Source organism: Pleurodeles waltl, chromosome 10 (genome assembly GCF_031143425.1).
Source record: "Pleurodeles waltl isolate 20211129_DDA chromosome 10, aPleWal1.hap1.20221129, whole genome shotgun sequence".
NCBI lineage: Eukaryota > Metazoa > Chordata > Amphibia > Caudata > Salamandridae > Pleurodeles > Pleurodeles waltl.
In genome coordinates this window covers 186,404,530-186,432,027 of record NC_090449.1, presented here as the reverse complement: position 1 = coordinate 186,432,027, position 27,498 = coordinate 186,404,530, and the positions used below count along the sequence as shown (strand labels likewise).

Below are 27,498 nucleotides of genomic sequence, written 5' to 3'. Positions count from 1 at the left end.
AGTGCAGTAACAGGAAATCGGTCATTTATGATTACCACCTCTACACCTTATGCGAAATACCAACTCTTTATTATACCGTTAGTGGTAGGAATGCTGCTGATGGCTACTCATCCGGAGGTCATGTTGAAGCCACCAATTCCTACTAAGTATGGGGTTACCGATACCATATTTCAAAGCAGATTGTCCACCCCACTTAGCTTCTGCCTCGTGAAAGAATTTACTCCGTGGCAGTTTGCAATGGAAATGATTGGGAAAGATCACAAATAGATAAGCATCACATACCTAACGTAGTGTGGAAAACGTTTTAGTAAGTTAGGTAGGCTAAATATATGTATGGGAATTGAAAATGAACTGCTAAATTGAGCACATCCTTCCATTGCTCATATTTGTGGCAGAAAGACTATTGGTGGTTGATATTCCAGCATAATGTGTTGTCCACTAGACTGTCTCGCTACGATAAACAATGATACTTTGGGGAAGAAGCATCTGTCTTCTTCATTGACCACACTAAATATGGTAGATAATATCTTAGCAGAGCTTATCCTCCTACATCAGGCCCATAATTGAAAAACAGTAAAATGCACGTGCCAAATGCACTATGTCAGCTTAATGTTCAGATTTATATGCACTCAGAAGATATTGGACGTTGGGCATGTTTGATATTATAATGTGTTTGTCTACCCTAAAAGTATACCTAACATTCCTGTGTGCACAAGCCACATGTACAATAGTCATTTGCTTCAGGTAAACGTCTGTAAAATATTCCTAGTGTATAAAGCCTATTTACAAGTGCGATCAGTGGGCACTGTGTACATGTAATGTTCAGATTTAAGAATAGCGTACACCTGTATGACGGCCATCCACAGGAAGCGCTTCTCTGTTTGCTCAAATGTTGTAAACTCCAAAAATGTGCTATCTCAATGACTGTGAATTTCCAAAGGGCACCTCAAGAAGACAAGAAAAAACAAGCATTTGCAATGCAACGGTTTCGTGTTTTCTTGAGCTAGAGCAATTAGCATTGTAAACTCCTAACCGGACTTTTTCTTGCCACATAAACTGAAAAGTAAAAGTTTCACATAAGCGAGCTGACGGCCGCCAACAGTACAAAGCAGACACACAAAGGGAAATAAAAGTTCACTCGTAGTGAAACCTGCCGGCAAAAGTGCAGTTCTCCATGTAACCGGCAAAAGTGCAATTATCGACAGAACCGGCAAAAGTGCAACAAACTATGTAACAGGGTCGATGTCATGCAAAGCGCTCGACATCTGCCCAGAGAGATTGCGCTGCGAAATAAGAGGAAAGGTAGTCCAGAAACCAGATGGAAAACTTGGAGCCTATGTTTTTAGTACTTGGTCGCTGCGCTCGGGGAGGGCTAAACACCTGAAAAGGCATGACTTATGCATGCATTTCACAAGCAGATTTTAAAAGGCAAGCTCATGAACCAATGAAAGAAACTGATGTGACATGGGTGTGGTTTGAAGCCCAGAGAGAGATTACAACACAGGAAGGAGTGCTTTGCGCTTGCCCCTAAAAATAATAATATTAATTTCGATTTTCCAGACCCTAACCCCATACTGAGATCGGTCTGTCAATTGCCCGCCGTAACTCACCAGCGGCATGTTAAAACGGATTAATCTTAAAGAAAAAAAATTCTAAGAGACATTATTATCTTCAATGTCCAAATGTTTTAGAGAGTAAAACAATGAAGAGTTGTCAAATATTTCTGTGCCATTGACAAATAATCTGAAATGCATCTCACGAAGCTAGCCTCGCCCATTCACACAGTATTAGCTCCCCGTTTCCTTAAAAGATGTAAATGGAGCCCCCACTCACTGCCTTGCACTGACAAATTTAAGGCCGCGCTGGATGATAATTTTGCTGTTGACAAGTGCGGTGCTTCGCATTATGCCATAAAGTGAGAAGCAGTGCTGCAGCGACAGCTAAATATAAAGCAGCGCTAAGTGTTGTTCTGCTAGTTACTAAAAGCAAAATAAACAAATCTAAAGGCAAAAGGGCACAGGTACTAACGCATTCCCATACCGAACATATGACACGACATCACTAACATAGGGTCCTGTTCAAAAGTGCTCACACTGATGCCAAATATTTAGGAAATGTGACGAATGGCTTTTGGCAAAATGGAAACTAGCTTTAAGAATTATTGTGAAAGAAGCATGTGTACACTTTAAAACTCGAAAGGTACAAGCGTGCTGCACAAAACAACAAAAGCAAAGGAAATAACTTGGTAATTTTAATTTGCTACAAAAGGTGAACACGCACTACATTAGATACAAATACTTTGCCCTTCTACCTTTAGAACAAATAACCAAATGTGCTTTCCAAAGCCCGCACACGCCCCCTTGGAGCCCGCAAAGAAAGATTTTTAACGTTTGCCGACATGGACCCACTTTCCAACTTAAATATGAACAACAGGTCCACAGCAGGAGAACCACAATGCCTTTAGGGACTATAAAACCAACCAAAGTAAAGGGAACCATACATATCTTGTTTAGATGCTTACAAGGTAGAAGCGCACTGCCTTTGTCTTCAAATGTATAGCGCTTCTACTTTTCAAACAAACAACTAAGATGAACAACATTAAGAAACTAAAGGATATTCGTAATGCCTTTAAGGTATCTCAAAAATCGAGCAAATGGCATTTCAGTGGAAACAAAAGCATGAGGAAAACATACTACATTTTTAACAGGTAGGAGCACACTGCATTCGCTTCAAATGCATCTCGCTTCTACCTTTCAAACCGATAAAAGCGCTTTCCAAAGCTCGCACATGCTTAATGAACAATGATCACAACGAAGACAACATGAATGATGAAAACAAATTTGGTTAGTTGTGAATATGTCATTTCTATACACTCAAAAACACAAAGAAAATACCACATTTTTCATTGCCTAAAAGGTAAAAGTGTACAGCATTTGCTTTAAATACATTACGCCTCTGCCTTTTAAACAAATAAATAAAAGAGCTTTAAAACCAAGCAGGCTCCCTGAACAGTGAAAACAAAGTCAGCAATTCAATGGTCACAAAAACACGAGGGAGGAACTGAGAGTTTCTAATTTACAAACAAAACGAACCAAAGATAAACAGCATTAAGAAACAAGTGTCAAAGGCACAGGCAGGAAACAATAAAAATAACCAGATGGGGGAATGGGAGGGAGGAGAAGAAATAGTACCTCAATCACAGTGTGAGCAGCGGACGGGCACTGATTAAGTTTAATTCATCTGTGCTTGGACCCTGCTCCAGTGATGGAACCGTAAGTGACATCTGGCCAGCACTGGCCAATTGAGAAGGCTGCAGACAAGAGGGACGCCGCAGCCAACAAATGGTAAGCCACGGGTGGGCTCTCAGCCCTTTTCTATTGACAACAGCATCTCACTAGCAATACCCATGCACTAGCACATGCTATAGTAGACTCAACCCTAAAAATGCTTACTTAGGATGAGCAACACCATCGTGATTGGAAGCTATTTAGACTACCACTCGGTAGGTTGTGACATCAAATTGGAGATACATAGCAATAACATGCACAATACAATGTAAAGTAGTGCATAAGAGGAAAATGTGGGACAAACAAGGGATAAAACACTAGGATTTAGGGAAGTGAAATTATGAGGATTACAGAATGGATTGTTATCCAGGTTTTGGATGCTCAAAAAACATCTGCGCTTCTAAACGATGCTGGCTTTTGGAATTCGTGCACTGCTGATCAGTGTGAGCTCTGGCAACAGGGGCATGCGGCTTAATAGTTGTGGCTCAGCAAGCAAGACTTTGCAACAGGGCCAACCCCGTTCTGTAGTAACATAGCAGGATCAGGTATTAAGGAGCCTACGCAAAAAGACGGTGACTAAAAATAGTAACACTGCTGGAATATCCACCACTGCTCTGAAGCAAACAGATTTTTAAAGAGCTCATTAGCAATCACACCCCTCTGGTATAATCTGTCAATGTTAACACTTACCAGCAATTGATGTACTAGTTCCTCCATCCATCAGTTGTGGCTTCCGGGACACATACTTTTTTTGAGTAATTCATTTCCGATTGTCATTAATTCCCATATAAATCCAGAATGAAGGATTGGTGCATAGTCCAACATTTGAACTCTCCCACCCATGTTAGGACAGGTAAAAATCATGACACTGAACCTTTCCTTATGCCTGTTATGTTGTTAACTTGGAAGGATTGTTATTATCGAAAATGCCTACTGAAAAGAAACAAAGGCGATTTTAATATAGTATGCTTTAAATAACTTATTTGACCTTTTTCAAACAAGGTACAATATAACTTTTTAAATATGTAACTACATTTTTGTGTTACAGACTATTTGCTGTCCAACAACCATGTCAATTCAATTATTGTTCACAAGTTTGACTTTTCTGATGAAGAAATTATGGCTTACTACATCTCATTCCTAAAGACCCTTTCCTTAAAACTGAACAATCACACTGTGCATTTCTTCTATAATGAGGTAAGTTAAGCAGTTTACTATTTTACCAGACCTGGCTCAAGCTATTTCTCTTGATAGCTCAGTCTTCTCATTCTCAACGTTTACCATGTATAACTTTGACAAATGATATATATTCAGCCAACAAAAGTTGTCAGGAAAGAGCTGTTTTGCCTGCACAGAATTTGATTATGCTGCCTAGTTTGGAAATCTTAATGCTTAACGAAAAATTACGCTAGATCAGAAAAAAATGCCTGATCTTGAAGCAACAGGCCAAATAAAGTAGCCAACTTCTGTATCTTTCAAATTGCCTTTTGTGATGAGTGGAATACTTTGTATCTCCCTACCGTAACTGAGCTGCAGTCCTACAATGATGACAAAAGGTTAACAAACAGTGTTTCTGTATTTTAGTCATTCTGCACTTCTGCCTTTAAAAATCTCAGAGAGCATGTCTGTGCAGTTTATTCACTTTAAATAACTAACAAATTGCCTAAGTTAATATGTTGTTCTATGCCTTCCTTTGGTGCCTTCTTATTTGTCTTTGTGCTTCAAATGGGTGATCGGCCCTGGATCCAGTTTAATAATAAAACCAGGCTGGTGGTTGCTTCTTGCAAATGCCTCAAACTGTTCTTTCCATACCTAGCAGGCCTTCTTTGAGTTTTTGGCAATTGTCTATGGTAGCTTGCATGAAGTGTGTGCCTTAAAATCGTGAACTTCACATAGTGAGCTAAATCAGTGCAGTGCATTCATCCATCCACCAATATAAAATCGAGCCTCCCCAGTAACTTATGAAGCCTCCATCTGTAGCATTCGAAAGTGAATGAAAGCAGAACAAAGAACATGTTAAAGATGTATTTTTTTATTAGGGCACCTGCATTCACGTCGAAATTGAAACCTCCCCATCTGCTTCCTCACCATAGGCATCAAGTTTGTAGCCACTACTGTGGCACCATTGTTTCTACTTTTTCATTTTTACATTGCATGAACTTGGCTCAAAGGCATTAGTTTGGTTTATGAGAGAACCAGAATATATTAGGCTTTTTTAGGCGCCGAGATGTTGTTGTTTATTCTGCAGTCATTGTTTTCTCTTATGACCTTTACTGTGTCAAACCTTGCAAGAGAATAGACCACCCATAAGGGAGATTTTAAAAGCAAAACGGTGAACGTTTTGTTGAACAAATATGTGCTTTGTTCAACTGTAATATTTTGGATTCACATTCTCCAAAGTTGATATTTATTGGTTAATGTAAAAGTGCTTCCCACAACACATTCTGTTTTGTTTCTCGTCTAGATTACAAATCCTAGTAAATACAAAATTGTTTGTTGCTCTTCAAAAACTCACATTGCCGTAGTAGCCTCTGTCATTGAAAGGAACTACTTTGTGTGCAGGTTTACTCTTTTGTGAAAGGGATGGTTGTCATCGCTCACAGTGAAGTTAGCCAACGGCTGAACTGAGCGGACTGATTGCGGAAGAAGAACAAGCATTGCAAGCCAGCCGTTTGGCAATTCTTGTTTTTTGTCATGGTTTTTGAAAATCTTTATTGTACGTAAATCTCCCGGGCCTTCATCAATCTAAACAAAAGCATTGGCTAAAAGCAAAAATGTTGTTTTGGTCTTAAAAAAGCACACATTGCCATGGTACTCTGTGACATTGAAGGTTACTGCTTTGTGCCTTGATGTTTTCCTTGTGAAAGGGCAGTAAAAAGTAGCTCATAGTAAAGTCAACCAAGGGATGAGGTAGGCTGACACAGTGCCCCTTGATGCATGCTGGAGTGGGTGGAAGAAAAATGTGAATGACAGCACCACAGACTAATGGACAGATTCTGGCTAAAAATCCCTATAGGTAACTGTTCTACACATAGGGGTTCATTATGAGTTTGGTGGATGGAAAAGGCCGTCCACAAACTCCTGCGGTCTGGTTACCTCCAGTGTGGCTGCCTTCCAGCAGACCCCATTACAACTTTCCTGCTGGGTCAGCGGGCAGAAACACACTGGCCCAGCAGGAAACAGCCTACAACATTGACGTTCCAGCACGTGTTGCGCTGTTCACTGTCTGCAAAGCACACATTGAAACAGCGTGAGGGGGCTGGCCTGGGGCCCCCTGAACCCTGTATCCGCCAGCCTTTACATGGCGGGGCTACCACCATGTAATCGCCAGTGGAGAAGGAACTCATAATCCCAAAGGCAGCACTGCTGACAGTCCGACTGTGACACAACGGCCACAGTCGTAATGTGGCTGTCGAACCGCCATATTGGCAGCGGTCTGACCTCCACCGTAATGAGGCCCTTAATGTTAGTAAAATGAAAATGTCATCGCTAACACAAATAAGTCAATAGCTCTTGCATTGGCTGCCAGCCTTCTGCTTTTGGGAAACAAGGCTAGAAAGAAAGAATGAAAGAAAGAGAAAGGCAGGAAAGAGGAAGCCAAGAAAGAAAGGGGAGGCCATGAATGAAAGAACCAAAGAAAAAGAAAGAAGGAGCGAAAGAAAGAAGTTAAGAAGACAAGAGGGAAAGAAACAAAGGAAGAGGAAGGCAAGAAGAAAGAAAAAGAAGGAAAGTAGAAAGAAGGAAATAAAGAAGCAAAGAAGTAAGGAAAGAAGAAAGAAAAGACAAAAGAAGAAAGAAGGAAAGAGGAACAAAAGAAAGAGGGAGGCAAGAAAGAAAAGGGAAGCAGGGAGGAAGGAGGAAATAAAAAGGCAAGAAAGAAAAGGGCAGAAGGAAGGAAAGAAAAACAATGAAATGAAGAGAAGCGAACAAATAAAGAAAAGAGAGAGGAATCAAAGGAAATAAGGAATGAAAGAAGCAAAGATGGAAAGAAAGAGGAACGAAAAAGGCTATAAAAAATCCAAAGGGAGGACAAAAGGAAGGAAAGGAAGAAGAAACGAGGATAAAGAAACATAAAAACAGATGACAAAGAAAAGGAAGGGAAAAAGAAGGAAAATAGAAGAAATAGAATGAAAGAAAGGAACACGGGAAACAAAGTAAAGGGGAAGGAGGAAAGAAAGAGAAAGAAGGCATAACAGTTGCAAAGATAGAGCACCCTTGTGATCTAGTATTCAGAGTTCATTTCAGCTGCAGACATGGTGTGAAAAAGCTGCAGTCATATAAAGGAGGCTAACTGTTTGCTGGGATCTCTCTCTCTCTCTCTCTCTCTCTCTCTCTCTCTCTCTCTCTCTCTCTCTCTCTCTCTCTCTCTCTCTCTCTCTCTCTCTCTCTTTCTCCTTTCTCCTTTCTCCTTTCTCCTTTCTCCTTTCTCCTTTCTCCTTTCTCCCCCCCTCCCCCCCACAGTTATGTTTAACTGAAGTAACTATAACTCGTAACTGACACCCCAACCAAGCACAGTTTTCTCCTCAATGGCAACTCATGGGCTGCTGAAGAAAAAAAAAAAGTAGCATAAGAAATAGTGGAAGGCTACAAATCGACCAGTCAAAGGGGTCTGAAAGAGGCTATTACTCCAGGGGAGGGACAAACATAAGAAGAGGAGGGCTAGCATTGAATATAAAGCAAGAAAATGAGAATGGCAGTAAAGCCAATCAGTGGTAAGTAGGGGGCGGGCTTTAAGCATCCTGTAAACTCACAATAGTTCTTTCATAACCAGGCTGCTTATGCCATCTTGTAGGCTTGACTTAAACATCTATGGTTGCCTTTCTGCATTGGTGCTTAGTACTACATCTGTTTGATTAAAGACTTCTATCTAAAATCTGGTCATATTTGTAAAGTTCCATAGCATACGAACTAATGTCCCTCTGTATGTTGACATGTCCAGCATAATGTAGAATCTCATAGATAACCTGGAGGGATCAAGGCCACGCGGGCACAGGTATCCTGTCGAGTGAAGTGAGAGACTTCCAGTCTGGTTGATACCGCTGTGGGGGCGTGGGCCATCATTCCCTCTCATTGGCAAGTCAGCGACCCCTGTATACCATGTGGGAGCCACCGTTAAGATTTGTGCCATCACCCTTGCGGTGCTGTAACCTGACAATCCCTGTATGGCAGGTACGTGCCACTGCAACGTTTATGGCTGTCGCCTCATAGCATAGTGTCCAGAGGATCTCTGGTGAGAGATCTACAAGTAAGGACCTGGCATAGACACCACCACTTGTGGTAGCACTTCATGAAACCCAAGTAAACCGTAGCTGAGCTATCCAACACTGTTGTTGGCTATCTGGAGACTGCGCCGGCCTGACACCTTGTCTGGAAGAGACAGTGAAACGCCATGGCCCTCCAGCATTGAGAGGCCAAAATACAAGGAGGCACACCTCAATCTTCCCTGAATTCGCCAGTTTCCTTGGGCGGGTAAAACTGTTTCTAGGTAGCCTGGCCACAATTGCACTAAGTTAACTCTGCTTTATTGATTCTTGAGGCCAGAGTGAGACTTTGTTGTGCTTTCACTAGTGTGGGCTACACCTGAAAATTCTGCTCTATTATCAAATGGGAAATAACTAATTGTATTAGAATGGAAGTTAGGACTCTGTGTCACTGCCCAGGAAGAAGTTAGTGCTGTGACCTTAAGAGACTATGTATATTATTCAGTGTGCTGTGTGTATACTTTGTGTGCTTATTTTAAGAACTACTTTTATCTCACAATTGAGTATTTGACTGGGCAATCAGTTTATTAGGGTTACTGTTCACACTTTTATTCTTATGCCTGTGTATGCCTTGCAATTACCACCACCACACAAAACGTTTTGAACTCCTTCACCTGCACTGCCACTAAGAGCCAAATGTTGAAGGGGGTAGTACATAGCTCGGCTTTCCAGAACCCATAGTAGGTTGGATCACAGGACAGCAGGTTTAAAAGGCCACTAACCCCAGCCGGCCCCTGGACCTACTGTAATGGCTTCTAACACCTAGTGACAGTATATCATTCTGGTAGCCTATGTTTAAGATTATAATGAAGTTACCTATGATGCAAAACAAAACTATGATTGATCGTAGGGATTTTCTCTGTTGAGTTGTTCACAGATCATGTATTCATAGTCCTAAATTGCTGTATTCTTAGGTGTCTTTCACACAATTTAGATGTTTGTTGGAGAGTTATTCACACATGGGCTATGATCCTTGGTAAATTTGTTGAGAGTAACAATCTGCTCTGAAAAGTAAGCAAAGGGCCTTGGCAAATATGCCCATAATTCTCTAATTTTTAATTTGGTAATGTTAATGTAACAACAACTTTTCTCCTCACATTATACTTGACAGCTAACTCAGCTATTTTGTTAGAAACCAAAGAAATGGGCACAGACATTCTACCTACCAGAAGGGTTATTACCAGACAGTTTGATAGTAGAAACTAAATTAATAAAAATGTCCTATTGTGGAGCAGCTTTTGGTTTGCATGCCTTTCCATTGTCAGTATTCTTGACTGCTTCCAAAATTTCAATGTGTGAGTAATCTGTAAGATCAGTATTATCTAAACAAAATAGTACATTACATAGCTCTTTCTTATTTTTTACAGCATACCAATGATTTTGCCCTTTACACTGAGGCCATCAAATTTTTTAACCACCCAGAAAGCATGGTCAGAATTGCAGTCAGGACAATAACCCTAAATGTCTACAAAGGTAAGTTTCATTCATCGAGCATATTAATTACACCACTCTATATTAGGAACCTGTGGTTCATTGCATAAAGATTCAACCTTAGAGAAGTCTGTTATTTGAAAACAGTAAATGTATCTTTACCATTTAACTTCACAAATAACCATAAAAGTAAATATTAATGCTTTACTCTATACCTTGTATGTTAGAGCAACACACCCTCTTTTCATTACTTTGTTTTATTTACGGAAGTTTGAAATGCCTTTACATCCAAAATTGAGTACTTTAATAAAGCAAATATGTATTTATAGAAATAGGCTGTAATGATTTTTTTTCGCAGTTTCCTGTGTGGAGGTTGGTTGTGGTAATACTTTGAGACACCCAGCTGTTAATGCACAACACTACTAATGTTATCGTAAATCTTCCTCTGGCTGAAAATCTGTGCTGTAGAAGCTTCTAATATCAGGGTTTTTTTGGTGGAGGGAGATGTCTGTTGAATTTTGAATTTGGCGTGTAAACATTAATTTCCCACTGATTACTTTTGAAGGTCTCTGTTTGCAAATTACATTTTTGTGCAGTTCCAGTGACGCATATTCCTTAAAACCTCAGAAATGTTAAGATAAGTTATTGTATACAAATACTAAAATGGATAAATCTATTTTATAATGTAGCTATCTTCGGAACATTTTATTAACAAAACTGTTAAAATTAACTATTTGACAGGTTGTCCATGTCCTTTTGTTAGTTGATAGTCATTGTGCAGTGTGCAGCCTAGAACTCTTGTGCCTGGCACAGCCTCATTCCTTCTTTTTAGAGGTCTACCTGTTTTAGAGTGGGGCAAAAGATCTACTTTTCTCTCCATTGGCTGTTAGCATCTTCAACATGTAGGTAGTTCACATTCATCAGCATTTGGTTGTTTGTAACTAGCATTCATGAGGTGATACGTTTTGCTTGTGTATCAGGTAATTGACATTTTTTACATTTGTGTGGTTCTGCTAGGGCAGTGGTTCCCAACCTGTGGTCCGGGGACCCATGGGGGTCCGCAATGCCTTCTCAGGGGGTCCGTGACTGATAAGAAAATTAAATATTATTAACATATTAGGTCCCCAGTTTTCAGTAATAAGTCAGTGGGGGGCCCCCGGATCCCAATAATGATTCAACGGGGGTCCTCTGCTTCCAGTAGTGACAAAGTGGGAGTCCACAGAAGTCAAAAGGTTGGGAACCACTGTGCTAGTGTAACTCCTTGTCCATAACGTCAGATGACACTGAATGGCAGTGTCCAAGTCTGCATAATCGAAAAACCAACTGTAAAATTTAGCAAAAAATGGGTATGACCTTGCAAAAAGGATACTTGCTCACCCTCACACAGCTCAGCCTTTTTTGGGAGGAAACGAGCAACCTGTGAAATCGCAATGAAATGGGGAGTTCTGTTTATAATCATTAAGCATGTATTTAGAAACATTGCACCTAATGACGAGATTTGCGAAACTGCAAAACAAAGTACATTGTCAGCAGAAAACAGTTTGAGACTCAAATCCACTGTCTCTTTTTCAATCCATGGACATCTTCTTTATTGTAATTAACGTAATTACTCACAACACTTCACACAATGGGAAATCCTGTCTTGTAGCAGCAGGAATGCATGATCATTTTAAGTTTTCGTCATTAGATTAGATGGAGTTCTTGTTTTTGATTAACTGTTGTTCCTCAGTCAATGCTGGGTATGGGTATGGAAGTTGTAACCTTGCATTTTGCTCTTTTTTATGGCAGTCCACAATCCAGGGTGTGTAAATAGGCAATGTTTCATCCATTAACTCATCACTTCATGCTGCCATTCACTAATGCATTCACTTATCCAATCATCAACCCATTCTCATTAACTCACTCCCCAATTTGCATACAAACTTAGCTAACAGCGAAGATGCACTATAAACAAAGAGAAAAATGATCTTTTGGCTTTTTCACTGCCTATTCAGTGTAAAAAACTAACATGCAGTCTTAAAATCCTTAAGTGACTTTGTTACAAAATAAGCAAGCTTCAGCTAGTTGTAAAATCAGTGCCATTCTTCATCTGTTTGCTGATGTCGATGTACTTTGTTCTGCAGATTTTCAAACTTGTATAGGTGGAATGATTCAAAATGCATGCTTACTGACCAGAAACAGAACCCCCATCTTATTGCGATTTCACAGGTTTTTACTATCCTGCAGACTGGGCTGAGGAGCCCTCTGAACAAATACCCTTTTTGCATAGTCATGCCTGTTTAATTTGCTGAATTTTATTGCTGGTTTTATTAAGATTGTGCACAGTGGAACACTGCTGTTCATTGCCCAGTGTATGTGATCTGACTCCTAAAACATGTACAAATTGTCTAATGGTTGATTAGCATATTTAAATCCCATGTAAGGTGATAGTATATGGTGTAGGCGCTGCACCCATGGCATGGAAAGTTATTTGTCATCTGTGGACTGCAGTACTTATTGTACCACCCACTAATGTGAAACAGCTTCAGACCTACCATTGTAGCCTGATTGCTGCTTTTTACACCTGAAGTGCAGCCTATTAAAGTAACCCTTTTGCCAGTATATATCTCCCTTTTAAATGTTAGTAGGTCACCCTTAATTAGGTCTTGTAGCCTGCAAGGTGGGGTGCATGGTATTCATAAATGGGCATGAGAAAATGAATGCTAACTTGTCCCTGCAGTGACAAGGCCCTAAAAACTATTTTCACTAAGGCAGGCCTAGCTGCTCTATGTGGACGACCAGAATACAGATTAAAATACCAATATTTCTAACTGGGGAAGGTGGCCAGCTAGAAATGTAATGAAAACACAATTTTTTATAGTTATTTAAAATCAAAATGTGAAATCGGGTTTTTATTAAATCATAAGTAAAAGTGACTTACTATTAGAAAGTTGTCCGTTACTTGCCTGAGCTGTAAATAGACTAACTAGCATTAGCCTCTGTCATTTCCCAGCCTGCCCTCTGCTCTGAATGGGGTGTGAGTGAGATATTACATTTCTCCCAGGAAGTAGACAATACCACAGTGTGAAATCCTGCTTGACAGATCTGTTTGAGCCACATGTAACACTTTGGATTTTAGTGTTAGATGTAGGAGGACACTGGTGATTATCATAGCGCACTCCCCTACAGGCCCACATCCCAGGTTTAGTGTGGCTGTTAATTTTCACCATCTTGAAAATGTCCCTGCATGCGGTATCTGTGGACCTGTTTGCAGTATGGCAAAAAAAGGAAGAGCAGAAACGGCCAGTAGAATTTCCCACAGGAATTTTTATCCCACTTGTTAGAGACCCAGAAGTCATTCCCACCAACTAGCTAGTGCCAAGCATAAATGTGGGACACTGAGGCACCCTGTTGGGACACATTCTGGGCCTGTGGAAGAATAGAAGGGAACTTACTATGCTATCTGTGACCTGAGAGGAGCCCTGAAGGACTGGTCCTGTTCCCTCTTGTACCCTGGATGAACTCCAAGGGTCAGTTAGCTGACCTCCTGGGTGGCTCCGGGGACACAACATCTGCAAGAGGCCTTTTTCTTGAAGTGCCCAGTTGACTAGTGGCAACTGGACGTGGACTGGACTTTGCTGTTGGCCCCTGCCGGATTCCCTCATAGTCTCTAAGTGCCCTCCTCTTTGGCGCGGGGGGGCCTTAGAAGAATGCTGCTATGGTTATTCAGACTTTTACCAGGACCAATATAGTTGATATTTTGGTCCTGGGACCCATTGCCTCAAATCCTTCCTAGGTCTTGGTCTCCCACAACCATTGTCTAACAATCGCGCTTTGCTCTTTTTGGCACCATTTTCACTTAAACCTTAAAGATTCATATCTTCGGTTCCCCTTTTGGAATTTTGTGGTTTTGGAGTCATTTTGCTAATAGGATTTTTATTGTATTGTGTCTTTGACCGTGTAACTGTTTTGGTACTTCTAAATTCTTTAGACAGTTTCTCTAAGTTAAGCTTGTCTGCCCTGTGCCACAGCTATTTGGTTAAGTTCAGATTTAAATTACCAAAATCTTTTATTGAACCTAACAAAATAGTAGCGTTGTTACTTTTGGTGGACTCCCACCCCCACAACTAAGAGACACTTTTCATTAGCCTTGATGACCATGACTTTCAGTGCGCAGCCATAAAAGAAAGCATTCTTGTGTAGTGCAGCCTTTTTTGCTTTGTGCTGTATGCCCATCTGTTTATATGGCTGAATTCCAAGGGCTGAGGCCACATTCCCCCATGTAGGTTCCTGTCACAGCCCGCCAGCTTCCTGATTTGCAAGCACACAGTAAGATCCCTGCCAGTCTTCTGCCTGCCGTCAGGCGACATCAGCACCAGGATCCTGCTAGCTAGCCAGCTGGCTGGCTGGCTGCTTATGGATATAGCCACTGCCAGTGATATGCACGAGACCTCCTTGGTTTCTCCTTCCCGCCATGGGAATTACTTAGAATAGTGACAATGAAGCCTCTAAGCAGGTTGACAATTGTTTTTTCTGAGCATCTTGGTTACTAACTAGGATAAGCTGTGCTGATGAAACACAAGACATACCCAGGACCCGAGGCTGTCCTGCACAGAACATGAAAACATGCCCTGAATAGGTGTGTATATTTTCTTCTGCGTACTTATACCGGACAATCTCTTAGAAGAGAGCATACATTTAGAACATGTTAACTGTCTCCCGATCATCTCCCTTAGTGATCAGGTGACCTTGCTAGATGTGTAAATAGCCCTACTGCAGAGTTGCCACCTGAGGTAGAATAATTAAGAAGAACCCTGAGATTGGTTGATTATGGTCCTGCTCCCATAAATCTAATAAGATTTGATTCACAACACTTGTGTTACTTTGTAGCTGCTTTGTGCTGAAACTGGAGACGGTTTCAAACGTGTGTCTCACTTGAAAGCTTGCACTTGCAAAAATGCAGTACCGCATATTTCACAGGTCACTGCACCCTGTTGTCAATAGCCCTTATTAATGACAAAGGAAATTACATGAAAGCATGTAGCTGCTTACCTACTTTGCGGCATCCCCTTGCAGCAGGAACTCCTGTAGGTGCAGCAAGCTCCACACTCAACTGAACGAGCTGTTTATATCTTCCTACAAAGATGGCCACAGGATTTACTGCTCTAGACTTGCAGATTTGCCTAAGAAGCTCCCGGCGTCCTGGACATTCCTGCAAATGACAGACTACAAAAGTCAGCATGCATTCACAAATGGCTCCTCTTGCAATGGAGTGTGTGATCTGCACGCTAACGTAATGCACGGGCGCATAGTGATATTGAACTCTGATACTCCTTTCACAACACACCCCTTGAGGTAGGAGCATGGAGTGGGACATTCTCCAATACTAACCCAAATTTCAACTCTAACTTGAATTCTTATGCTGATAACCTTAACTATACACCTTAAGTCCTTTGGTCTGCTTACCATTGGTCTAAACCTTAAGCATTTTAACAAAGCTGCCTTTTTACTGATAACGACATTAATAATTAGTGTTTTCATTATTGCTATCGTGACTTATAATATTATTTGTTACATGGTGGCTTCTCCGTAGTGGTATTTCTTCATAGGGACATATGCTTTTGGGTGCATGGTTTATACAAATTACATGCAGTTTACTTGACTTAGTCAGCTTGATAATAGCACACAGATTGAAAACATGAATGTCATTCGAATGAAGGGTAACAATGCTGTAGTCTGCTAAGATGTAAATCGGCGCTTTTAAACAGTGATATTGCATATACAAAACAGATTTGAGAACATACAACGGGCTTCGCAGCTTTCCAACTAGACAAATGCAGATTTTTTTCCATATTCCTTACTTTGCAAACCCTGTTGGCAATCTGCTACAGGAATTGTTGCTCCGGAGCTTCAGTTACCTTTGGTCATGGTCTCTCTTTCGGAGGTGGTCTTAATTTTGTAAACCAGTTCAACGAAATGCGAATGCAGATGAAGGAAAAACGCCCCTTTATCCTCAGACCTTTCTTGACGTTAGTCCTGCATATCGAAAATCACATTAGATTCCACTACATAAACGCTGGAGTCTCAAGGAAGTGGTAAGGAAGGATTCAAATTTGGTCGCGTTGAAACAAATACACTGAGTAGGTGCTGCCTACAGTGACTTACTGTTTGTTTCTGTCTGCTTTGTCCCATTTCATGTTTGCGAAGACAGAGATGTGGGATCCTGACACTGCTTGCATCTTTTTTAATTATAATTGTACTAGTATGTTTTCAACTACATCACAGCAAATAGAAAATTGTTTTGCAGGGCCCTATCATTCTCAAGTTTCCAACATTTCAGTGTGTTAAAAGCCCTTCCCCACAATGCCACAATATTCCTCACATCTATTGTGTGAGTTCTTGTTTCTGTGTTCTTTCTTGAAAATTAATCTCACCCTTTATTCACATATGCTGGAGGTGTATTACAAAAGCCATACCAGTTGTGAAACTGGGTTTCCGAATTGAAGGGCAACATCTTTAAAAAGAAGGTTGAAGAACATGGTGGGCGATGGAGAAAAAGTGGTGAATTAAGGAGTGTGTTTTGTATTTGGGGAGATTAGGGGAGAGAGAATAAAGGTCATCTACATAGTCCCCAAACTCCACCCAGGTGGTTCCGTAGTGACACTCATGGTTGGTGAGACCTGGTAGGACAAGTGACTATTCTCATGTGTTCCCCAGGCATTTCCACTCTTAGCAGGTTGAAGACTGGTGCAGCATCAGATGCAGCACACTCTGATTCCTCTGCCCATAGCTTGTTCAGAGTTTGCCTTACCTTACCAAAAGATCCATCTCCTGCCCTTTGGCAAAGTAGTTTTGAAAACACACTTCTCACAAATTTCATCTTCTTCCGCTCTAGTCTCTTGCATTTTTCATTGGTGGCTTGAGAAGGATCTGGGAATAAAAGTATAGTATCTTGTGTTTTCATTATTAGCATTTCTGTGAGCTCCACCTTTAAGAGGTGAAGGATATGGTGCGTTCAGTCTGAAGAATATTTGGGTGCCTTCTACTTTAGTTACGCAGGTTCACAGGAGCCAAGCTGCTAGAACGTTGCCTTTATCTCCCTCTTTTCTTCATAGACTGCAAGCACCCTGACATTTCTTGGCCCTCAGGAAACTTTCAAGCACCTCCAGCTCCTGCCCAGATTGCTTTGGTGTTTCAGGGCTTTTGCCACTCCATTACATTGCAGCATTATCTTCTTACAAATATCATATTTGTCCAAGGTAGCCCTAGGTCTGTATTTCCAGAAGCATGACTCTCTTGTCCAGCGCTACCACTTTCCTCTCCACTTCACTGCATGCTTGTGGGGGGTTTCAGAAGCAACAGTCCATTTTCCACAGACACTGTCTAAGCTTTATTACTGAATTATGCATTATAAAGTTATTGTTCGATTATTCAATACTGCTTTGGGCGTTTGAATGGGTGACAAGCCAATGAATTGACTACTGTGGAACACCCGGTTTTGTGGACAGCTGAATTAAATATTGAGAGAAACATTAGAGAGGCAGAACAGTTATTTGAAATCTTTATTGTCCAACATTAAAATCTGCTGCCTTAAACCGTAATGACACTCTTTGTTAGGTTCAATGGACTATACATATTCATAGTAATAGAAACACAGAAGCCATCAGTGATGAAGAGCAAATCAACAGTTCAGGTGAAGACGATCGAAGATGTATGCTTAGTTGCAATACAACACAAGAAAGTCCTGATGCAGGACTGACTGACTGAACATGGTGTATATGCCAATGTTACATCTGGAAGCAGAAAAAGTACAGAAAGCCAAGCTTGCAGACCAAGAAGAGCAAGTTCAAAGGTCATCAGTAATACTGATATTTTGACAATCAGGATAACATTTTTAAGTATAAAAATGGTGTAAACAACATATTGTTTAAATACTACTAAACATAAGATAATTAGAGCTATGAATTCACAAATATGGCGCTAATGAAGGCACACCCTCAAATACCAGCATAGGATAAAGACCGTCTAGAAATAGAAAATACCCAAACGTTACTTCGAGAAGAACATGCTACAATATAGCCTGAATCAAATAACATATGAAATATATGCCTTACAGCCCATCATTATTAACATCTCTGATAAATTCATGACCCGTAGAACAAAAATCTCATCCTGTTCATTATTCATCAAGGCCAGCTGGGAGTTGATCAAGAGAAGAATTACTTCACTGCATCTGAGAATAATGCAAATGATCATGGATATGTCTTGTGCCCCATGAAGCCCAGGGAAATGGATGTAAAGGCTTATTTGTGGGTACCTTTTGGGGTCATGTTTTATAAATATGAAGATCCATATTACAATTTTAACCACGTTCCAAAATCATTTGTAGAAAGAGTGTACCATTCAGTGTGGTGGTTTTAAATCACTTGGACTTTAGGGTTCGCACTAGACTTTTCATTTAATGTGAAAGAGTAAATCTACATTGATCCATGTGAATTAGTCTGCTATTGCTTATTTGCACCGTAGCATGAGGTGTGCGTCCTGGATGGCTTCTAATAATAGGAAAACCTATTTGTCCTTGATGAGATACTAAACATGTTTAGTTTCCCTTTATAAATAAGTAGAAGCACAAGCTTTGCAGGCATTAATTTGACCCATGTAAATCATCACAAGAAATTTGTGCTAACACACCTTGTCTTTTGTACATTGTCCTCTTCTTTGTTTATTGTCGATGTGTCCCAAAAGCAATATAATTGACTTCATGTAAGCACTTAAAATACTTAATGATGATACATGCTGTGCAATTTCATGCTGATGTCACCAGAACTAAAATAAGATTTGCATACATTGCAGTAACACATGTTTTTGATTTATTATTTACATTGAGTAAGAATGTTTGGAAACTTTTAATGCCCTATTCTGGATCTTGGTTGAAAGGCAATTTAGAGAAAAAATAGTTGGCTATGGTTTTCAGACTAAATCAAAAGTGTAGCACACATTAGCTTTTTATATTTCAGCACACATCATATTTCAATTTGTTTTCATTTAAATAAAAAGTTTGAATGTATTAAAATGTCTACAAATGTGATGAGAATGCTTAATTAGATTGGCCTTCTTGAATCCAAATGTATTTATAAATGAATAGTTGTATGCAAACTGCTCTGATTTGAAATCTTACATTAGCTGTAGATACTTTTTTCGGACATGGACTAACACAATTAGCTTTCCATGATATTTCGATGTCTGTATCTGTTGACTTTTCTGACCTTGATATTTTCCTTCTTACATCTTTTACTGTCATTTTTTGTTAATGTAAGAGTTTATCCCTTTTAACTGTTTCTTTTTTACCCTTTCTTCAATGATGATTCCTGTGTGCCTTATTGCAGTGTCATGTAAGTTTATGATCCTCTTAAGCTTTGCTATATCTTGAATCATGTTTTAAAAAATGAAAAATTATATGTTTTATGTTGCAATGTAGTTTTCTTTGAAAACCCTGAATCAAAATAATCTCATTAGACTTTATTATAATAGTATTCAACGTTTACAGTGTTTTTTTTTTAGGCACTTTTTCTTAAAATAATGCTATTCATCATAAATTGGAAATACATATGTTCTGTACAGATTGTCTAAAGACGTATTCATAATGTTAATGTGTTTTAAAGGAAGGCTATAAAGTTTGAGTAATGTGGTCACACCATTAACAAAATTTCTGAAAAAAACATTATGCCATAGCTTGCGCTGTCCAGTTTTTTTTAACAGTCTAGCTGGAAATTGAAATTGTGCAAAACAACCCAGACAGATACGGAAATGAGTTCGGAAAAATCGAGTCCATGTTTAAGCCTAAAAAGCCAAATTGAAAAATGTCATTTTGTACTTAATCTATTAATTTTTTAACTCATTTTTGCAGCTATTAACATTTTATATCAATGGTCTGATGTTGACTCTGGAAGTTTACCAGCCCAGCAGAGAAATTCCTTTACAAAATTTGATCTCATACGTTTCAGAAAATTAACCCAATTAAATATTCCATTTACTATTTTCCATGTCTCCTTTGTGTGTTGAAACAATGATTAGCAGGACTGGCTGTCTTCACTAAAGTTCTAAGAAATAGTCCTACTTTAGTCTCCCTTGACATTGGTATACTAAAATGAACACCTTTTAAATTGGCAACTGCTTTATTTGTTGAACGATCTCAGAACCACTTATCGTGTTTGAAAAATAGAATCAGGTTCACTGAAAGGGCACATTGAAAATTGGGTTCTTTTTGTACTTTGTATTAAAGCAAGGTGTATTGGCCACATTACTTTGCTTTGTCGAGGGTTTCATGCTGCAAATGGTTACCCTTTGGTTTGTAGAGGGTTTCGTGGGGCTTTACAATATTTCACAACAAGTACTTTGAATTTATTAGCTGCCATTTTTTTCTTGTGGGGCACTAGTAGTCAGAAATCAATATTACATGATTAAACCATGTGTTCTAAAAATCATACTTTCTATCCTCTTGACCGTTTGCTCCTCATTAATCATCTGTTGTTAATCAGTACTTATCTAAAATTTATGAAATGATTAGCAAGTGGCTGCATTTTTCGAAATAATGACGATCTCTACTCATTTATTTTTTGTTGCTGGGAAACAGTATTAAATAAAAGAGTTTAACCTAGTTTTGTTTTTTGTTCTCTCAGTGGACAACCAGCCCATGTTGCACTATATAAGAGACAAAACAGCTGTTCCATACTTCTCAAACCTAGTTTGGTTCATTGGGAGCCATGTCATAGAACTGGATACCTGCGTACAGACAGATGAAGAGTAAGTTTGCAGTCATTGGAATATTGCTTTAGTTTCTTTACATCTGGGTTTAAGTATGCTTCTGAATTATGGACTTTAGGTTGCATTTATATTTTCTTGCACTGTGAGGGATGGAATTTAGTTAGGAATTCATGAGTTTCAGAATTATTGTATATTTATGGTATCCTATAAATATACCTGTTTTCTTTGAGGGTTTACAGGTGAGGGTGGTATGACTGTGGGTGATGGAGATAAAAGTACAGCCAGATAATGGGAGACCCAGAGCAGATTTGGGAGCACCACCACAGGCCCCCCCCATTCGTCTGGTGTGAACTTTATAGTACAAGACCATAATCACAGGAGTATAGTGACCACATTAAATAAAATTATGGTGGAATGTAAAAAGGTCTGCCAAATGTGAAGCAACAGGGATAGGATCTGTGTAACACCACTTAGCAGTTGCCATCACCGTATATTGCAGAGGCTCATGTAGGTGCAGTGCCACACAGGTGAATTTTCTGTCGCTTAAATGTTTACTTGTTTTGTTTGGGAGACATCATGAATCACCATAGAGTGTTTTGCTATTCCTAATGCGTCAGGTATACCCTTTGTCATCAGTACATAAACTGCTGAACCTTTGTCACTTAAGGAGTAGTCATGAAGGGATGGCCTCTCGAAAGTATTCTCACTCCCAAGTCCCATGACAGATCGACTTAATTTTTTTGAGCCACTTTTGATCCTTGCTCTGAGCAAGGGGCTCTACGTATCGTTGAAAAAGCTTCTATCGTCCCCCTGAACTCCATTTAATTGCTCCTAATCCACAGAGCACATTATTGTCATAAACTGTGACTGACCATCAAATCAACAGCATCTTTCCATTTATTTCTTCTTTTTCTCCTGCTCTGAAATGTTCTCCCAAATTACTGTGCAGGGAAACTCTGCCGCAGTGCTCTTCAGACTTACAGTTGCTACCATTAGCACCCTTCCCTTCCTGAAGGGGATGTGGAAACTCTGTCTTTGTTCTACGTGCAGTCAACACTAATATAAGAAGGCTGTCTCTTCCAGGAAAATCTATAAAGGTGGGCCATTCAAGATGGTGGAAGACAGCGCATCTAGACCCATGTGGCATTCAGACACATTACTGGCTCCATTGGAGTCTAAAAGTCAAGGGAAGGATCAGTTTCTTTTGAAACGTCTTGTAGTTAATAAGATCATGTCAGCACTAATTCTCCTTGTCTTGATATTTCCTGTGATGTTACAGCCCCCTTAATGTTTCATATATATTTATAATAATGACTTGAGTTTGTGTTTTGCTTAAGTGTACTTTGTTTGAAACAAAGTGTTTATCACCTTGCTAGTAACATGTCCTTAAATTTATTGGGTGTTGTCTTAGTTGGGGCCTATACCTGGGCTGGATTTGTCTCGCTAGACAGTCTAGTTTTCAGAGCTCTATCCATTGCCAGAATGGGTCTTAATGTCACTTTTCGTATCGAAATCAGTCGAACCTTGACAGATTGGGTTGTGTTAGCTGAAAGGTCAGGTACCCACTCCTACCAGCTGGTGAATTACTTTGGCCCAGGTCATTGCAGCTGCTCAATTAACAATAAATAACATGTCTTTGCATTTAAATCCACCCTTTCCAGAACATCCATGTCCTGATTTTTTTTTTACATAGCATTCCATTTTCCTTTTAAGGTTAATAATAAGTATCCAAGATACCACGTCCCACACACTCTTTAATCTTCAGATATTCTAACACTAATAACCTTAAAGATCTATAAGTTTAAGTTAGAAAACGAAGTTGAAAAGAAACATTGCTATTCCTGTAATACAGGCATTAGGCACATGGTGGTGCTATTATTTCATGCATACTAAATTGAAGCAGAATGTTACAGCCAACACGTGATGTTCCCTAAGCAGTGTAAACATCTGGCACATATCCTTGCGCCTTATCTGCTGTATGTGCCCACTTTAGCCAGAAGCTAAAAATAGAGCTATTAATGTAAATACAGACTACTATCTGCATTGAGGAAGCAATCCTGAGCACATTTTAATTTTTCCCTGAGCACACTTTTTTTTTTGCTAACATGCTTGATGGGACAATGTGCATCTTTATTTAGCAGCATGTTTCTGGATGTTTTCATGGAATAGATGCATTATTTGGCTTGGATTTCAATAAAAAAACAAATTCAAAGAATATACATTTTTTAAGAATAACTATACAACTTAATTAAGAATGATTAAAAATACACCTGGTGTTTTTAGTGAAGTGAAGACTATTAAAGCAGGGGAGCAGTAAAAGGAAAAAAAATAACTACATTGTTTTAGGATATTCCATTAACATGTCAATTTATGTAGAAACATTATTTATGGTTATTATGATCAATGCAAACTTAACATCTGGAAGGAGCTCTAGGCTAGAACCCATATTTAACTCTGTAATTTAGATTTTTGATTTGATAAAGCATATGATTAAAAGGGTGCCCTGGTGCTAATAATGCTCAAAGCAAGAATACGTGAGTTTGTAACTGCCTGTGAAAGGTCAAGTTAGGTTTTGCTCGAATGGCAAGTGGTGGTTTATTCCAGGCCTGAACAGTCAGCATGGAAACGGCTCGGCTACCTGTGCACAGGTCCTAATTATAGGAATAATTAACAGTTGAGACATGCTGGAAAGTATAGATCTGATTAGCCAGTTGGAGGGGGGATGCCATATAGCTTCTAAGTACAGAAGCATGCATGGCCTTGTGACAACAGAGAGTTTTAAACGGACAGCACTATTATGCCTGCTAAGACCTAGAATAAGACGGTTCCTCACATTCTGTATCATTTGCACTCTGGAAGGAGGTCATTAGAAAGTCCAGCAAAAAAGGGGTTGGAATAATCTAGTCTGCTAGCGTTGAGCATTTGAACTAAAATTTTCCTGGAAAAACTGAGTAAGAGAGGAATAATTTTTCTCAGGATCTTTATCATAAAAACCAAGGTGACAAATAATTTATTGATGTGAACTTTGAAAGATAATGTTGTATCAAAATGTATTTCCAAAATGGCGAGCATTGGGGCAGGTATGGGGCAAACAACTAAGATTGAGACCACCAGTTTAAGCTCCAGGCAGAGGGGTTACCAAAAACCAGTACCTCAGTCTTACCAGTATTAAGCCTGAGGGAATTTACATTCATCCAGCTGGCCGCAAAACACAGGCATCTCAAACTGGTCCTTGTGAAGTCCACACTCTCATTCGAGTCATTAAATTGTTTGAGTGTTGGTTACGTGGGAGTAAAACTGGAGACAATTAGACCTTATAAGATCAGCCATAAGTATTAAAGAGCATTAGACTTTAATGACACAGTTTACTGTTGTAAAGCTAAATTGATACTGAGCCATAGAGACTGCCTCTTCAAGAATGATGCAAACCAACTTAGTTAATTGCCTGCAAACCGGCTGTAGCAACCCTGTCGAAAAGAGTAGTGTGAGAATCCGTGTTGAAAGCTGCGAGGAGGTCCAGAAGAATAGGGGTAGCTGAGCCCCCAGCATTCAGAATCCTCTGGATATAATTACTTGCAGCTATCCAAACAGTTTCAGTAGTAAAACTAGGATGGGAACCTGACTGATATGTATTAAGAACAGAGTTGTCTTCTATGTGTTTTGACAGTTTTAAATTTACTCAGCTTTTTGAGATTTTTGCAAGCAAAGGTAGGAGAGATGCACGCTAATAGTTGGACGGTGTTGCAGGGTCTAGTGTGGGATTTTTCATCAAAGGGATGATAAGCAGTTTTCTTCCAAAGGGCATACATAATTTGGAAGATAGGGAGATGGTTTTAGCTCAGCAAAGATCTATTGGATCCAGAGGAAACGTAATTAATATTAGAATAACATCTTGACTCACCAACAGGAAATCCCACCAGTGTACAAGAGAAAGGTGAAAGTGGCTCGAGCTCAAGTGTTGCATAAGTGAAAGTGAATGATTATTTGGACCGAGACATCTCAAAGGCTGCATTGTTTTAACCTGAGGGCAGTCTGATAAACCAGAAGAGAGCTTTGCAAGGCAGTGACTGATAAAGTAATGGCTTCGGGATGAGCTAGAGAATTGTAAATGATGTCAGTTTCTTTAGTAGGTTTTTTGGCAATTTTAATATGTTTGTGATGGCATTTGACCCGGGCCTTGTGTATTAGCTTTTTGTACATTTGTAATTAATAAATGAATATATATCAGAGCTATCATTGCAGCACCAGAGTTTTTCAAGAGAGGTGCTGTGAGGAGGTGCTTTCAAAGGGAGAGTAGCACCCAGAGCTACCGTAACCCAGTTATTGAACAAGTCCATGGTCACATTTGTATCCTCCTGTGAATTAAGGCTTGTACTATCTAAGAAAGCAATTGCGTTGGGGGGGGGGGGGGGGGGTCTGCCTTGAAACGCAGGTGGTGCAGTAAAGTAGAAGTTGAGTTACAACTAGTTTTAGCATGAATTGCCTTAGTAAGGTGAAGGAAATTGCCTTGTGATTGGTCCAAGTAAGCTCTACTCAGATCTACTCAGTTATGATGGACCTGTATCTGGTCAACTGTGTGGCCAGCCGAATGTGGGGACCCTTGAACTAGTTCATAAAAGTCAAAGATTGACCGAACATTGAGTAGTTCCAAAGCCGTCTTATCCTGCCTCTTGTTAACTTGGGGATTAAAATCATCAAGAACAATTTTGTAGAGAGAATAAGATTATTAACCAGACTTGCAGCTCTATAGACTAAATGTATTTTCAGTTGACAAATTAGAAGTCACGGAGAGGGTGAGAGATATAAATTCTGTGTCAGACAGCTGATTTGGAAACCGAGAAGGGAGCACTAAAAATGACTCACAGTACCTACAGCTTAATATGATAGCAAGTCCTTATTGCAATATCCGAGAAAGGTTCCACTCTAAGGCAGATCTCGGTAATAAAGGTAATGTCTAAATTTAAATCGAGCTATAGATTTTCTATCGCCAAAGCATGTTTCACCATAGAACTTGCGCTGACTAAACCAAAGGCAGTTTCACCCCTTACTGATACAGTATTAGGAAAGGTCGGTGGGGCACATGTACTTTGTGCCCCCAATGTGAGATGAGAATTATCACAAGTTGTTGGAGCAGGATTAAAATGATCAAAACTAATGGAGGGGGTAATTGATATCATGAATTAAAAATTCAGCATAGTTGGGGGGAAGGTTTTACACAATCTGGCCTGGTATTGCTCAGTGATGAATTGCACAGGTTTAAAATCATTTCCCTGCTTACTTGTTTGATGGGATTAACAGAGTAGCTGGTAAAACCAGCAGCATCCCTGGTCCAGTACCCAGCCAGTGTGCGGACAGGCGCAAACTGTCGTTCATTCAGAGCGTCTGCTTCGCTTCTGTAGTGCAGCCATACTTTAGTAGGTTAAGGGCGGTCTGTACATTGTGACATCATTAGTGCTCACGCTCACCAAAATGGAGGCGCTGGTGTGTCAAATGAAATGTGAGGTTTTTGTTGGTTCTTAATTATATTATTCATGGACAGTATCTCTATTTTTGATCGACATTTTAACTCAAAATCACATATAATGCCAGAAGAGATGAAAAAAACGTGAATTAAATGTGAGCAGAAGAGATGTATCTATTTAGTCTAAAAGCATTTCAGACCACATTCTGACAAGGTAATAAAAATACTTGTGCAGTTTCTGAATGTGAAGTTCTTTGCAGATTCAGAGGTGGGGATTATCCATCATTCAGTATTCTTTATTTGATAGAGTTACCGAACCAATAAGGAAGGAATGTCCCAGCAACCGAAAAAAATCGAATTAAACTTAATTTTGTTTGTGGTGTGAAAGCCTGCACCACTATGTGGTTACGAGATTAATTTGTGGTTTAATTGTCAATCTTTATGTACACTTAAAAAACTATTAATGAAAGAGCATTCATGCAGTTGTTTGTATTCTTTCTAATGAAAACATGCACATTCAAAGAATAAAAAAAGAATAAAAAAGACACTTGCCATGATTTTCTTAAAGCAATGCCTTAAAATGCCTTACTTTTCTTTTTTTGCAGACATCGAAATAGAGGCAAACTAAGTGATTTAGTAGCAGAACATCTTGACCATCTGCATTATCTTAATGATATTCTCATCATTAACTGTGAATTTCTAAATGATGTGTTAACTGACCACTTACTGAACAGGCTATTCTTGCCTCTGTATGTGTATTCATTAGTAAACGACGATCTAGTAAGTAACAAAGTTCATTGTTTGTTTTCATTGCCCTTTCATCATGAGCGCTTATGCCTAAATGGGTCTTTAGTTTCTTAAGCTATGAGTTTTATTTTATAATCTGCTTGTTCATAAGATTTCATTTGCGAAGCCCTAAATTGTAAATTGCATATAGTATGCGGACCACAACATAGGTTTTGCACAATTGTGACCTGGCCTTCACATCTCAAATCCAGTTGCCTATCAAAAGCACCGCACATTGTTTAGAGCCTCTCCCAACTTTTCTCCTCTTATTCAAGTCTTCCTGCCAAGACACTAGCCAGGAAGCTTCAGGGGGCGTTAGGAAGGCTGCGACATGCAATAAATAACATTATTATTTCACATCTGCCCCCTTATTGAAGGACTACGTTGTGTTTATTGCAAGTGTAGAACACTGAAAGCATGTCTAAAATAAATTTAGGTATATAGAAAAACGTAATATAACCTCAGCGCACTTCAGTTCATTGTGGATCAAATCTTTTCAAAATCCTACGTTAGAATAATGAAGCAGTGC

The 27,498-nt window shown here is 39.5% G+C and overlaps 1 protein-coding gene across 3 annotated transcripts in view; it reads left to right on the top strand.

Annotated features, from left to right (window-relative positions):
• The window catches only part of CLEC16A (C-type lectin domain containing 16A), a 462,030-nt gene that overhangs the window by 51,810 nt on the left and 382,722 nt on the right, over nt 1-27,498 (top strand). For all 3 annotated transcript variants that reach the window (XM_069210166.1, XM_069210165.1, XM_069210163.1), the window contains exons 4-7: nt 4,336-4,484; nt 9,916-10,021; nt 20,638-20,761; nt 26,789-26,963. In XM_069210166.1, the coding sequence (XP_069066267.1) occupies nt 4,336-4,484; nt 9,916-10,021; nt 20,638-20,761; nt 26,789-26,963 (554 nt within the window). The remainder of the gene's footprint in view (nt 1-4,335; nt 4,485-9,915; nt 10,022-20,637; nt 20,762-26,788; nt 26,964-27,498) is intronic.